General features: G+C 35.4%; 1 protein-coding gene across 2 annotated transcripts in view; it reads right to left on the reverse strand.

Moving 5' to 3' along the window:
- Window positions 1-9,564: 9,564 nt before the first annotated feature.
- sh3gl2a (SH3 domain containing GRB2 like 2a, endophilin A1) overlaps window positions 9,565-16,272 on the reverse strand; it is a 527,445-nt gene continuing 520,737 nt past the window's right edge. Inside the window, exons 7-8 of one of the 2 annotated variants that reach the window (XM_087235340.1) lie at window positions 11,429-11,547; window positions 9,565-11,327 (exon numbers count right to left, since the gene is read on the reverse strand). In XM_087235340.1, the coding sequence (XP_087091466.1) occupies window positions 11,131-11,327; window positions 11,429-11,547 (316 nt within the window). In that variant the 3' untranslated portion in view covers window positions 9,565-11,130. 2 annotated transcript variants of the gene reach the window in all.

Genomic DNA, 16,272 nt, shown 5'->3' on the forward strand with positions numbered 1-16,272 from the left:
CATTTTTGTTCATATTTAAATACCTATCTATTGGAGATGTGTCAGCAGGTTAATTTGCTCAATTGCTGGTCTTTCATACAGAAAAATTCAATTCAATTCATGTTTATTTATATTGCGCTTTCCACAATGTAGATTGTGTCAAAGCAGCTTAACATAGTTGTAGTAAAGTCCAGATTTCAAAGGTAAACCGCAGTTTAGTTTAGTGTGGTTTAAACTTCACTGCTGAAAGTTCTAACACTGTAGAGCGAATCCACTGAAGCACAGCTTTACAAGTCCTGATCCAAGCAAGCTAGTGGCGACAGGAAAAAAAAACCTTCACCAATTGACGGTGCAGGAAAAAAAAATAAAAAACTTGGAAGAGACTAGGCTCTGGTGTTTCCATAATAATGCAATCAGACGTTAATTACCTGACCTATCTTTATGAAAATTCACATTGCACGTTGTTGGATATGAAATACAACATGGAAAAAGTAATATAGATCGTCATTAACAAACATTCAAACTTCTTTACCAAAGCTTCTCCACTAACCATCAGTCTTGGACATTTACCATTTTTGTACCTTGTAAACTTTTTTCCCCCATGTTTGTACTGGTAATCAAATTCACATCTAACATGCAATTTATTGTGGGTAATATAAACCATTAAAGAATGCAGGGATCTGCACTTCAATTTTTTTTACAAGAAATAGTGGGTCATCCAGGTTTCTTTGAAACACTCATTTCAACATGCTATGATTTTGGACAAAATAATTCTATTTTTGAATTCTATTTATGCCAGATTTGACTTACTTTTTGTTATTTAATGAGGGCATTAGTTCTTTGCTTATTACACACACAGCTACATGCAGCAGCACACAAACATACATATAGCTAAGTGTGTAAATAGTGCACAGACTTTTTCTGAACAAATCTACTCTAGAGAAGCTTTTCTTCTTTACATTTCCAAATTCCACTATGCATATAATGAACCTATTATGCCTTAAGAGCAACTGGATTTTAAATGGAAAGGGAGGTGGAATTTGATAATTTATATTTATTGCATGTCAAATATAATGCAAAATTTACTTATTGTTTAATGAATTGTTGTGCACAATTGCTAGGGACCAAAAAAAAAATAATAATAAAATAATAATAATAATACTGATGTGAAATTGCAATCATTCCAAATTTGTGTTACTTTTTACTCATAGAAAATTATATTCATAGATTATTGTTGTGGAATACTGGGAAAAGATTCTGTGCACTGTTTACCTTCAGACCTTATCTAAATTCCTGCACAAATCCTGATTGACTGGAGACATGACACAGGTTTGGACATTTGCTCATTAAACAGGCTCCAAGCCCACTTTGAGAGCAGTGGAGCAGACAGGTACACTTTAGCAGACACAATATTCAGTGAGGTCTCTCAGTCTCCCACCCACACACACATTCTTACTGCCACTTCTGGCCTTCACCCTTAACTTGCTGTTTTGCTCTCTCCCAATTTAACTCTTGCTTTGCACTCTTTATGGTTGTCAGATGGAAGTATTTAGCTTATTTATTCAGACAGAGAATAGAGTACATCTTGTTATAGGGGACAATTTTGCTAAATCAGAAATGCATTTCCAATTTTTATTCTAATTCTTAAAATACAATTGAAATCTAAAAGGATCTATATTAAAAGATTTATTTAGAAATATGGCTTTCAAACGAACTATTGTTGGCGATGCGCATTCGTGACGCTCTAACAGTCATGTTAGCACACCTGAGCTTGTTGCAGTCTGACCTGTCTTACCGCCTCATTTGTCATCTCCAATCACAAGCTCTTTTGAGGGGAGCTGAAAGACAAGGAATTATCAGCCCTTGCCTGGTGATGAGAGCTCAGCCTGCTGCTCAAAAGAGAAAGTATGTGAGAACACCAGCAAGTTAAACATGTAAGAACACAGGCTAGCACACTCTGCCAATCCTCGGCATCGTCCAGAGACTGCATCAAATATTTCTGACATTTAGAAAAAGTCTTAATTGCAGTCATTAGAGATGCAATCTGAGGACCTGTTTAACTCTTTGGAAGTTTTATGAAGTGTCCAGAAGAGATTTTCCTGCGGGCACCTTGATGTCAAAACGACATCAAAAATAATGCAAAAAAAAAAAAAAAAAAAAAAGGCAAATCGGTTTGATGTCAAAATGCCTGATGTTTATTTGACTTACATTGATGCCCTTTTGACCACCAAATAACAAAAGTATTATATAAGAAAATTAAATTACAAATTTAAACTGAATTTTGTATCCCCACAATGCATGTAGAACTTCCTTGATGTCAAAACGACATAAAAAATGACGTAACATTGGCATCAGAAAACTCATAACTGACCTGTAATTGATTTTTTACGTGTGTTTTGACAAAGGCTATTTTGCTATCAAGATAGACAAAAGTGCTATTTTGACATCAAGGTAGTCAATTAACATGAAATCAATTAGCATTTCTGACATGTTTGCTGATGTGTTTTAGACGCGGTAACACTTTATAGTAACTACACACTATAAATCATTTATTAAGCATTAGCAAATAGTGAATTCATTATCCATTAAGCATTAACTTTACATTAATAAACGTTAGTAAGCAGTTTATAACTGCAGCTACAAATGCTCTATTCTTGACTTATAACCATATTTATAATGTGCTTAATAATTGTATTTTCATACTTAGAAAATTATTTATTTTTCATTACTAAATTAAGTATTGCATTATTCACAAACCAGAAATTAACGTTTATATATCTTATTATTCAGGCATATACTAATAGTTAACTAGATGTTAATAAATGCTTTATTAGCTCAACTTCATGCAGTTTTGTGACCTAATCTAAAGTGTGGACTATTTATACTTATAAATCCCTTATAAATGACAAATAACGGCTCAGAATCAAATGAACAATAATCTTTGCAATCTTTTCTAAAATGTAAAATTACTGTAAAGTTTAAACAATGCTGAATAACAGTAGTGTCAAAATACAACAAAACTGGATAAAACAACAATATAATAATGAAACAATGTAATAAAATGTAATGTTTAAACTCTACAGTGATTTTATTTTTGATTAGGTTGCAAATATGTATTTTTAATTTGAAGTACAGTTTCATTTGTGTATCTTTAATTGAATAGGAATGAATAATGTCATTTTTCCTGTTTAGAATTTAACTGAGCCTTTGTTTGTCATTTATAAGGGATTTATAAAGCATGAATAGTCCTCACTTTAGATTAGGTCACAAAACTAGGTGAAGTTGAGTTAATAAAGCATTTATTAACATACATAGTAAACATTATTTTATGCCTGAATAATAAGACATATAAACATTAATTTCAATAGTTTATTAATCATTTACTAACTCATTCTGAATGATCCTAAAAACCCTCAACTACTCTTCAATACAACTGGTTTGTAAATAATGCAATACTTAATTTAGTAATGAAAAACAAATCATTTTCTAAGTATGAAAATACAATTATTAAGCACATTTTAAATGTGGTTATAAGTCAAGAATAGAGCATTTGTAGCTGCAGTTATAAACTGCTTACTAACGTTTATTAATGTAGAGTTAATGCTTAACAGATAATGAATTCACTATTTGCTAATGCTTAATAAATGATTTATAGTGTGTAGTTATTATAAAGTGTTACCAAATATTTATAATGCTTTACAGTAGTAACATTTGTTAAAATTGCAAATATTAGCTACATTAGATATGAACTAACAATGCAAACTAAAGCATGTATAAATATTAAATAATACTTATAATTACTCATTAACTCACTCAAGGGTTCAGTGATTGTTGCTTTGATAGTTATATTAGCACATGCAAGTTAGCAAGCAGTAAAAGGTCTGAGTTAATATAAAGGTAATGAATATGTAAAAGTTTTTGATATTGCTGTAACAACCTGAATTATGTGGATTAGATGAGAATTAAATGAGAATAATACAATAATAAATAAATAAATAGCTCACTGCATTTTTTTTATTTTGCAGTATAATAGCTTAGGTGACGCGGTGGTGCAGTAGGTAGTGCTGTTGCCTAACAACAAGAAGGTCGCTGGTTCGAGCCTCGGCTGGGTCAGTTAGCGTTTCTGTGTGGAGTTTGCATGTTCTCCCTGCGTTCGCGTGGGTTTCCTCCAGGTGCTTCAGTTTCCCCCACAGTCCAAAGACATGCGCTATAAGTGAATTGGGTAGACTAAATTGTCCGTAGTGTATGAGTGTGAATGAGTGTATATGGATGTTTTCCAGAGATGGGTTGCAGCTGTAATGGCATCCGCTGCGTAAAGCATATGCTGGATAAGTTGGCGGTTCATTCCACTGCTGTGACCCCAAATTACTAAAGGAACTAAGCCGAAAAGAAAATAAATGAATGAATGAATGAATAAATGAATGAAGCTTATAACGAATGAGACTTCACTACAAAGTGTTACCAAAATAATTTATGGAATTATTATGGTGTTATAATATTATTATAGTATTAGGTTTTAAAGTGAAACTGCCTAAGGACATATAAAAAATAAATAACAAAAAACTGCTTCATTTCTTCCCTCATGATAGACTAAGTAATGCACACTATAGGTCAGTAGTACTGCACTGACCATATCCATACAGCAAAACACAGAAACATGAAAGCTGAATATTTCTTTTCTGCAAACCATATAAAACCTAAATGTTTTGGCATTGATCATCCTGTCAGGGTTTATTTCGGGATAGTGATTGACTGTACATCATCCCTTAGACAAACAAACACACAGAGATACATTAGAGACCGAATACACAACATGAAATTCAAGCAAATGTATAAATATGTACTTTCAGTCACAGTGTGTGCAACGCGCACTGTTAGTCTTCGGTGTGTTTGCCGACACGCAGTGAGTCTGGGAACAGGGTAAATGTTGACACTGTGGCGCGTGAGAGCGAGTGGGGTGGAGCAGAGCTTGGGTGGATGTGATATGCCTCGCTGACTGTAAGTACAGTTGTAGGATGAAGTGACACATCGCTGGCGTGCCAGTGTCTGGGCGGAACACAAACACGTAGGTTGAGGGGTAGAGAAGCATCGGCTCAAAGCTTTTGCTCACTGCTATTTATTTAGGAAAATCGAGGGGTTCCAAAAATGGAATCAAACCAAAAAGTTTTTGTTTATGCGTTCGTTCATTTTTTATGCATATGGGGGAACTTTTTTCTTTATGTATGTTGAGATAAAAAAATGCAAAATGTGATTCAAACTAAATACTGCTACTAAAACGACAACTTTTGAACTAATAGACCCCTTTATATTTTTTTCTCTCCAATTTCTATTTAATGGAAAGAATACTTTTTAAACACATTTTTGGCGCAGTGAGTAGCACGTTCGCCTCACAGGCAGCAAGAAGGTCGCTGGGTCGCTGGTTCGATACTCAGCTCAGTTGGTGTTTCTGTGTGGAGTTTGCATGTTCTCCCTGCGTTTGCGTGGGTTTTCTCCGGGTGCTCTGGTTTCCCCTACAGTCCAAAGACATTCAGTACTGGTGAATTGGGTAGGCTAAATTGTCCGTAGTGTAAGAGTGTGTGGATGTTTCCCAGAGATGGGTTGCGACTGGAAGGGCATCCGCTGCGTAAAAACTTGCTGGATAAGTTGGCGGTTCATTCCGCTGTGGCGACCCCAGATTAATAAAGGGACTAAGCCGACAAGAAAATTAATGAATGAATAATTTCTAATAACTGATTTGTTTTTTTGTATTTGTTTTATCTTTGCCATGATTACAGTATATACATAATATGTCATCAGATATTTTTCAAAAGACTAGTAATCAGCTTAAAGTGTAATTGAAAGGCTTAACTATATTTTAATTAGTAGGTTTTGGGTAATTAGGCAAATCATTGTATAAGGATAGTTATTTTCTGTAGACAATCTAAAAAATATATATTGCTTAAGTATTGGTATTTTTTAAGTTATTGCTAATAATATTTGCCCTAAAATGGTTTTAAAAACTATTCGAAATGGCTTTTATTTTACCTAAAAAAACAAAAAACAAATAAGACTTTCTCCAGAAGAAAAAAACAATACAGGAAATACTGTGAAAAAATTCCTTGCTTTGTTAAACACGTTTGGGAAACATTTGAAAAAGAAAAATAATTTTGACTTTAACTGTATGTTATATTTGCTGCGCACAAACAGAAAATGCATAGTTTAGTTTCAAACAGGAGAAGTGAAATGTTACAATTCAGACATGCTGAGATAGGTGAAATGTTTCCACAGGGGTAAAATGTAGCATTATAAAAGCTGAATTAAATATGCTCTAGTATCAACAACTGAACACTATTTGTGTGTGCTGGTTTCATGAGCCCTGGTTAGGTCAAACCCAAACATTTTTGTCATTTTAGTCTTTCTCTTCCAAGATCTATAGATCAGGGGTGGCCAAACTTGGTCATAGAGGTCTGTTGTCTTGAGAGTTTAGCTCTAACTTGCTTAAAATCTGCAAGAAAGTTTTTAGACCGTACCTCCAGGACTAAGTTTGGACACCCCTGATCTATGTAGACAACAACAATATAAAACAACTATATTTGCTTGGGGTTGGTGGTAAAATATTTCACTGATGAACTTAACAAAATCTGTTGTTACAACTGATAGAGTTTTGTAGCCAAGAATTTGCTCTTGTAGCTCATGCATCATTGCTGCTATGGCTACTAGTACAAGTGAGAACCCATGTAATTGTAATATTTATATCACTCTATAAATACAATTGTAGGACACATGGAAAAATACCCTGTGTTTACAATTTACAATTTATGGTTATCTGTTTGATTAAAACATTTTTTAAATATGTTAAAATATGTTTCCTCCAAAGCATGTTTATATTTGTTTTGTTTATTTATTTTTTTGGCTACACAATACTTTTTTTGTTTGTTTGTTTTAGAAAAATTTGGAAGTCACAATTTTTAAATAATACTGAAGTTTAGTCACAACAAATGAACACTTTCTCACCAAAAGTGCAGCTCTAAGTTACATTTTTTTATTTGAAAGAAATGTTATTAAAATTTGATAAAATAAAACAAATATGTACATTTGAAAAAAGTTATTCAATAACTAATAATACAGTACAAATCCAAATTTTACTAACATATTCAATACTGTTCAGATGTATTAACATTTTTATCTTTTGCAGTAGTGTGTCAGTAGGAAATATCAGTTTACATCATTTTGCTCTTATATGCAACAATCCAGTGAGATTTTTGTTTGCAGAAAATGTCTGACAGCAGTCCAATAAATTGTTTAAAAATGCGATGCTTTTTCTTTTTCTTTTTTTAAAAATGCATCCATTTATATCAGTTAGTTTGTATTAACTAAATGAAATCGATATTTGGTGTAACCATCATTTGTGTTTAAATTGTTTTCCAGTCAGACTGGATGAGACGGACTCAGTGTGGAGCACTATTTTCTGTCAAACTCCCTTTGCAATCAAAAACCTCTCTGGATTATTACAATTAATAGAAAAAAATTTGGAAATGTAAAGTGATATTTCCTGCTGATACACTACACTAAAAGAGTTTGCACAGTACTGTGAATACGCACTATTACTTTATAATGTATTTATTTAATAATATTATATATTTTTTGTCTTAGCATGCTGAAATTTCGAAAAAGAAAGCTTGACGAGAAGCATACAGAAGATACTAAATTTGTTTTAGGAGATTAAACAAACATTTCACACTGGACTGAACGATGTTTGTTTTAAAAGTATTGCCACTGTAATGTTCAAAAATGCCAATGTTTAAAAAACCTTTACCTTAATGGTTTATTTAAACTTGCACGCTTATTACAAATATTTTGATTATGTTTGGTCTGAACATAACTTTTGATTAATGGTAGTTAAATGACTTTTTTTTTCCCCCTTCCAGTAAGAAACTCATCATTAATTCAAACTGCTCTTTCAGAATGAAATATAGCATTTCTTAGTAAGTACAATTACTTTTCAAGTGTCATTTTGATCTCTGATCTCTAGCTTTCAAAAATTTGTATAATATTAGTTGTTTTGACTGATATGTACATTTAGAAAAGGCAAAATTATTAGCCTTGTGAAACATTTACCAAGTGATGTTTACAACAAGGAAATTTTCTTCCGGAAAAAAGCCGTATTTCTTTAAGTTGAGCTGGAATTAAAGCAATAACAACAACAACAACAACAACAACAACAACAATAAAAACCTTCACCTAATTACAGTTGAGCTTTTTAATAGCAAGCTGTATATTATCTTGGTCATCATGGCAAAGACAAAATAAAGTTATAGTTATTAGAAATTAGTTAATAAAACTGGGAAACAGCACCTGGGAAATAGTTTCATTCATTTTCTTTTCGGCTTAGTCCCTTTATTAATCTAGGGTCGCCACAGCAGAATGAACCGCCAACAAATGATGCCCTTAAAGCCACAACCCATCACTGGGTAATTTTGATGGGTTTCATGGGTAAATAAAAAACATCCATACACTCAGTCACACACTACGGTCAATTTTAGCATACTCAATTCACCTGTACCACATGTCTTTAGACTGTAGGGGAAGCCGGACCCAGCCAAGGCTCAAACCAGTGACCTTCTTGCTGTGAGGTGAAATGGAAATAGTTTTCAAATAATTAAAATGTCATAATAAATTTGTCTTCAACTGTATATCCATAAAAAACAAAGTTAGGTGCAAACATCATGGTTCTGTTGTAAATATTACAACAGATATAACTAAGGAAGGTATTAATCATTACTTTAAGGTATTTTCTAAGTTAGGCATAAATCATGTGATACATATATACATATAAACAGACTACACTGAAAAAAAAAAAAAAAAAAAAAAAAAAAATATATATATATATATATATATATATATATATATATATATATATATATATATATATATATTTATACAGCTGAAGTCAGAATTATTAGCCCCATTTTGATTTTTTTTCTTTTTTAATGATTTCCCAAATGATTTTTAACAGAGCAAAGAAATTTTCACAGTATGTCTGATACATTTTTTAAATTTGTTTTATTTCGGATAGAATAAAAGCAGTTATTATGTACAAAAAGAAAAAAAAATTGGGACAAAATTATTAGCCCCTTTAAGCTATTTTTTTTAACGATAATTTACAGAGCAAAACATCGTTATACATTTAGCTGTATAAAAGTGTCTTGAAAAATATGAAGTAAAATGTTATTTACTGTCATCATGGCAAAGATAAAATAAATCAGTTTTTAGAAAGAAGTTTTTAAAACTATTAAGCTTAGAAATGTGCTGAAACAATCTTCCCTCCATTAAATAGAAATTGGGGAAACAAATAAACAGGGGCACTAATAATTCTGACTTCAACTGTGTGTGTGTGTGTGTGTGTGTATATAATATATAATATATATATATATATATAATATATATGCATATATATATATAAAACGGGTCCAAATGTATAATATTATACCCACACATAAACTGTGCCTGATATGCACAGATATTTCAGCTTCACACAGAATATTCAGTTTGTGTTGTGGCAGCATCCCCTACTGGTTATGAAACAAAATACACACACTCCACATGCATCATTCAACGGTTGTATTTATTGTAGTTGCACATTTTTTTTTCGTTCTCAGCACAAGCTTCATTCAGATGAGCCACTGAAAAATTCATGCTAAAGAGGAGTTGATATGTAGCGCTTCACGAATAAACACTCCCCCAGCACGTTTCACTCCAGTGCCTGATTTCTATCTAATGATAAATCTTTAACACTGATCCAAAAATAACACATGGTACTATAGTTATATGACTATACACAAACAGGAAATAAAACGCAAGAATGTCTGTACAGACCTCATTGAGGAGAATGACACAATTCAGAAAAGATTGGAATGTCCTGTCAATACAATCTATGCTTATATATATATATAAAGGAGAATTTAATAATACATTAAACCTTTTTAAGAATGTATATTGATCTGTATGTGAATTTTTAGACCATATTACATCATTATATTTATATATCATTTACAATCGGAAATTTATTCAAATTTAACAAGGGGATGATGTGTGTAACTCTTGCAATGCTGAAATACTTTCTCTTATTTGTTGATCTGACTGTAAACACTATTGGCTCAATGGCATATGGTGGAGTGTGAAAAATGGTTGTCATTTCTTTTACATTTGTATTTATTTGCGCAAAAATTACACACTTCATTACTAAAGCAAGAAAAGAAAAACATAAAATAAATATAAGCACAGTTTCATGGGTTCAGAAATCACCACACTCAGGCATTATTATATTCATATATATGTACACACGCATACAATGTTTCATAAAATGGTTCTTGGGTTGTGTTTAGGTGACCAGCTTAACATCTATGGAATGTGATATGGAAAGCTGAAAAAGGCCCATGCTATTTATAGGCCATACAGAATCTTACGTGACTGAAAATACACTGTAACACAACAAATAAATGAGTCACAGAACTTTCCTCATCTTTGTTTTTTTTTTTTTTCACTTTGTTGATAAATATTTATCTATTTAAATAGTCAAATCTAACACCACTTAAAGGCTAAAACCAGTTGCAGGACATTAAACGAACAGTGGAACATTTCACTCTATGACCATTAAAGGTGTGAACGGATATTGGTTGTGTAGTTATTGCAATTTCAAAGTAATGAAGAAAGGAAACAACTCTCAATGTTTGTCTGCCATCATCATTCACTTATACATTACGCTAGATAATACCAAAATAAATGAGAGATATTTTATTTTACACATTTTCTTCTTTCAAATGGTGTGATAAAGAGACCAATCATGATTTGCTGTTGCGAATAGGAACAGGCAAAAAAGAATAAAACACACACAACGTCTGAACATACAGGAGGCATAGCAGCAGGCAATGCAGAGGTCTAATCAACCTCAAAAAAAGAGAAGATAAAATACATTGAATAAATTAATAATACAACAAAATAGTGGCATTCCCAGTCAGGAACAGTATTTTGTGAAAGGGCACTCATAACTGCTTATTTTCTATGCGCAAATAACCATAACAGAGCATTTTGTGCTGTTTGTTTTGGTGACTTTTGCTCTCGTTGAAGAACTGGTTTGATTGGTCAGGTCACGGTTAGGTGCATGCAGGAAACTTAATGAGGCAAAGCTACCAGGATATCCACGTAGTTGACGGGGAAGAAGCCAGATTGCCCGTTCACCATTCCTTCATACCAGTTGTCGTCAATCTTGCTGGTTAGGGTGATGATGTCACCTTCCTTGAAGCCAAGCTCACCCTCATTTTCTGGGTCAAAATCATAAAGTGCCCGACAGCAAGGCTGGTCCATTGGAGCTGAAACAAACGAGATACATTCTTTAGCATAAACACACACACACACACACACAAAAACCCCTCAGGTTTATACATTCAAATTATTAATAGTATTACTTTACCTGGTGACCGAGAAGGACCACTGTGGCCAATACTCCCATTGTGATTCTCACTGAAATCCAAAGAGGTGCGAGGTTTGGGCACATACTCTCTTTTTGGCTTACAAGATGCCTCTCTTATTCTGTAAAAAGAAGAGAAGGAGAAGTTCTCATAATTTAGTAAAACACATTTAATTATTTATTTAATAATATTATAATTCTAGAATTGGGAGAACATTTTAAAACAATTTAAACATTTGCATGAAAAAATATGTTTTGTATTATTTGTAAATTTAATAAATCAAAATACATTTTGTGTCTGTCTCTACATTTTGGCTTACTCTGTTACCTCGTTTATAAAAAGGCAGAACAATCTGTAAAGCACTGATAGAGAAAGCATGTGACTTGCTCCAAGTGATTTCAATTACTCTGGCAGGAAATGCTTGAAGGCACTAAGGCACGACATTTTTTTTCTGTCATCAATTACAAAATGAAATACAAAATGTAATAGACCAATAGTAGATTAACTATTTGTCAAGTCTGTTGTGAAATTTCAGTCAGTTGTCCATTCACCTTTTGAACAAAAACAAAAATGATGACAACACATGAAATAATAGATTAGACATAATGCAATGTCTGGTTGGAGGTTTGAATCGTGAACTAAAGCACAAAATGGTGGAAAATGTCAACTTTGTTTTTGTTAAACTATGTTAGTGGATTACATCATTTAACAAGTTAAACAGTGATTAGTAACTGAATCAAAATTTCTTGCATTTAAGAATTTTGGATTAATAAAAGGATTTAGTTAACTTTAATATATACAGTTGAAGTCAGAATTATTAGCCCCCCTGAATTATTAGACCCCTGTTTATTTTTTTCCCCAATTTCTGTTTAATGGAGAGAAATGTTTTCCAACACATTTCTAAACATAATAGTTATAATTACTCATTTTCTAATAACTGATTTATTTTATATTTGCCATGATGACAGTAAATAATATTTTACTAGATATTTTTCAAGGCACTTCTGTACAGCTTAAAGTGACATTTTAAGACTTAACTAGGTTAATTAGGTTAACTAGGCAGGTTAGGGTAATTATTCAAGTTATTGTATAACAATGGTTTGTTCTGTAGACTATGGACTACCAAGTCACTAGCTGCATTACTATCAATCTGATTGAATTATTACTGATTACGGATGAGAAGCCAGCCGTGATCCATCATATCACCTGCTCCTCTCAAAATTAGTTTATAAAACTTAAAAAAAAATACATTAAAACAAATATTTTAGGATAATGATATCTGAGAACTTCTCAGAACTCTACATGGTGTATAAACAGATTACTGTAAGTTTAAAGCAATGTGTTTGATACTTGCACTATTTGTCTTAGGTAAAATCACTGTGCATTGAGACAATCCCATTTTCTTTTTCTTCCATGTGTTCAAAATATTGAAAACATTCTTTCATTGACTGTGATTCATTGTGACTACTTTCATTTTAATTTAGGAATTTATAAAGAAAATAATAATAATTAAACTAAAAAGTAACTTGCATTACATTTTCAAAGTATTAACTCAAATATTATCACTTTTTATTTTGTTACTTTACTCATTACTTAGAAAAGTAATATTATAATGTAACTCACATTACCCCAACACTGGTTTTAAATGGTCTGAGCTTTGGGTAAATTTCACTAGGAATATCTTCATTTGAGTGTTAAAGGTAATATTTCCATTTTACTGTAAGCGCTTTCATATTTACTTTGTAAATGTCACTAAAATACATAAAAAAATTACTGATTAAAGCTAAATGCAAAGTAAGATTTTGGGTATTTTACAGTCAAATCATTCCCTGTTGCTATACAATAGGAACTACTTTTAACTTCACTCAATATTCTCAAAATGTGACACTGATGTGATGCAACACAGCCGCAAGAGTCAAGTGCAGGCGGGGTAAAAAAAACTCATCCCGTGTCATACAAAAATGCCAGGATTCTCCGATTTTCTCAGCAAAAGAGGTTGATGTGTGATTGATAATTCCGTTACCCAATGTTAAAAAAATACATTTGATTACATTTTCCAAAGTGACTTCGAGATTTTATAAAACAAAGATAAAGGTGAATGTTAGAGCATTAGCAGTCAGTTGCTGAATATATAATTTATGAGATAAGCTGCTTGAACTAAATGAAGCAAGGTGAGGGCATCATTCGCTCTGGGTTTTCAGACAAAGATTAGGGTTAGTCTTAGACTATACTGCTTGTTTTAGAGGTCTAAACTGAAAATAATGCAGACCAGTAATATGTTTTGGAGTCATATTCATGAAAGTTGCTTAAATAGACTTATTTAAAAGTCTGTAAAACTAAACCATTGCTGTTTGTAGAGCTGCTTTATTGTTAAATTGCATCTTGGTGTTGAGCTAAAAAGAAGAAAAATCAACTGCAGCAAAGTAACAACACTTTCCCCTTCGAATGGGGAACTTCAATGCTATGTGGAAACTTCCACTATGAAGTTTTTGTCAGAAACCAATCATCTGAAAGAGTAAAAAAATAAATAAATAAATAAAAAATCAGGCCAATGAAATGCCAGTTGGCGGCGTCAGCCTGCACAGCTGGCGTTAATGACAATCAGTCATAATATAAAGACGCGGCTAGTGCAATGCTGGACATCCTTTTTTTGCTTTCAGAGCATTTCACAAGCTTCTGAGAGAGTCTTTGAGGTTATCTCCATCCTGTGTCTACAGGAGAGATCGAGAAGCAGCTCCTCCCGGTCCAGAGCGTGTATACGCAGTGGCAGACAGTCGAGCTGGGTTTCTCTCCCTTGCCTGGCGTTCTTTGGGTCCGGTCCTCCAAGAGTGGTTTGTGTATAGGAAAAAAGCTTTTCTAAAAGAGCAGCACGGTTTTGCAGCACGTCTTTTTCAAGACGTCGCTCCGACCGTGCGTTTCTGGATGCGGTGGTTTCCTATCCCCGGATGATGGGCACGAGCACAGCGTTTCATGTCTGGGGGTCCAGCATGTTAATGTAGTGCTCGCGGGCAGTGCATGCCGTCACTGTGATGTCATGTATGTTGCACAGTTAAGATCTTGCAAAAGAGAGGCCCACCCCAGTTTCCCCCCACACTGCGGTTGGCAGATCTGAGGATTACAGTGGGAGTAAATTCGCCTCCTTCAGGCTGCAGACCTCTCGCTCCTCCACGCGCTCCATCCAAGCTTCAGGTGAAGAGAAGTGCCCTGTCTTCAGATGGTCGCTCTCTCACTTGATGACACTGAGGATCATATGTCCATCGCTGCATCTGAGGATGGGCTGTCATTGTCTGATGAGGATGCGAACCCGCTCGCTCCCTCCCTCCGGGTTAGAGAGCACAGCGTTGGTATCTAAAAAGCAGATATGATGGCCATGCTTTCCCGGGCTGCTTAGGCCGTTGGCCTGGTGATGGTTTATCTTCCAGCCCTGCGGCCGGACCGACTAGATGGGTGTTATGTGAAGGATATAAGGAGGAAAGACCTTCAAAGCTTTCCGTCCCTTTCTTCCCGGAAGTGCACAGTAAGCTCACGCAGTTTTGAGGGCACTTTTTTTCTGGCCGATCTGCATGCGCTTCCATCCTCACCATCCCTGGAGGGTGGGCTGTCAATATCTAATGAGGATTTGAGTCCGCTTCTCCTTCCGGGTTGATGAGCGCGGTGTCAAATCTAGATGCAGACTTTGTAGCCGTGCTTCCCCAGGCTGCTTCGGCTGTGGCTTTGGAGATGGTTTATTCCCCAGCCCCGCGGCCGGACCGACTAGAGGGGTGTGAAAACCCTTCTTCCGGGATGCACACAGTAGGCTTACACAATGTGCTGCGTGCGCCTTCACCCTCACCTTGCACACTATTGCCACCTACCAGTGCAACCAAGCGCAGGCGCTGGCCCAGCTGCGCGAGGATGGTTGCGACCCAGGACAGGGCATGAGTGCCGCACCCTGGGAAGGACGATGGTCACATTAATGGCCAGGAACGCCACCTCAGGCTAAACCTGGTGATGTGTGTGATGTTGACAAAGTTCACTCTCTTAACTCACCCATATCCCAGGCTGGCCTGTTTGGTGACACCGTCGGGGATCTCGCCCAGGAATTCACACCGGTGAAGAAGCAGTCAGAAGCGATGGGTATATAATCTATCGGCGGGATCGTAAGACTACTCCCTCCCACCGAGCCATCCACATCCACTGCTTTTCGCTGAGGGCGCTCACCTATAGCTTTTTTCTCAACCACCCCGCCTGTGCCTCAGGCCAAGCGGCTCGCAGGCAACCAGCCCCCCAGCCCCAAGTTTGGTAAATGAACCGCGAAGCATCCCTGAGACAGGCCATCTGGAGAGGAGGGAATTTGCTCTTTCCCCGCTGGAGGGCGGGGCTCTTCACTTAACGGACAAAAAATAAAATAAAAAAAAGCCATCAAATCCTCAAAGAAAAAGCATTTTTCCCCTTCCCTGGATGTAACAGCCCGAACACTGCCAGTCTGGACCAGCCCATTGCAATGGCTCATCTGTACGATCAGACTCGGCTCTGCGATACAGTTGGCGAAACATACGCAGCTGAAGTCACTGCCTGCTGTTCACATTCTGGGCGAGCTCAACCGTGCAGCCGATGGGCTCTCATGGCAGCTCCTTGCCCCGGGAGAATGGCGACTCCACCCCGAGTCTGTTCAGCTGATATGAGCACTGGCCCACAGCTGGCCCCGGGGCATGCGCAAACATGCGTTTCCCAAGTGAGCCTACTCGCACAGTTACTGTGCTCCTCTCTGGCCCAACCTAGAAATCAGACCTCTCCTCCTTGCGATGGCCCCCCCTGGCGGGTCCCTTTAAGACAGGACCTACTCTCTCAGGGACAGGGCACCATC

Source organism: Danio rerio, chromosome 1, assembly GCF_052040795.2.
Source record: "Danio rerio strain M-AB ecotype USA chromosome 1, GRCz13ab, whole genome shotgun sequence".
Taxonomy (NCBI): domain Eukaryota; kingdom Metazoa; phylum Chordata; class Actinopteri; order Cypriniformes; family Danionidae; genus Danio; species Danio rerio.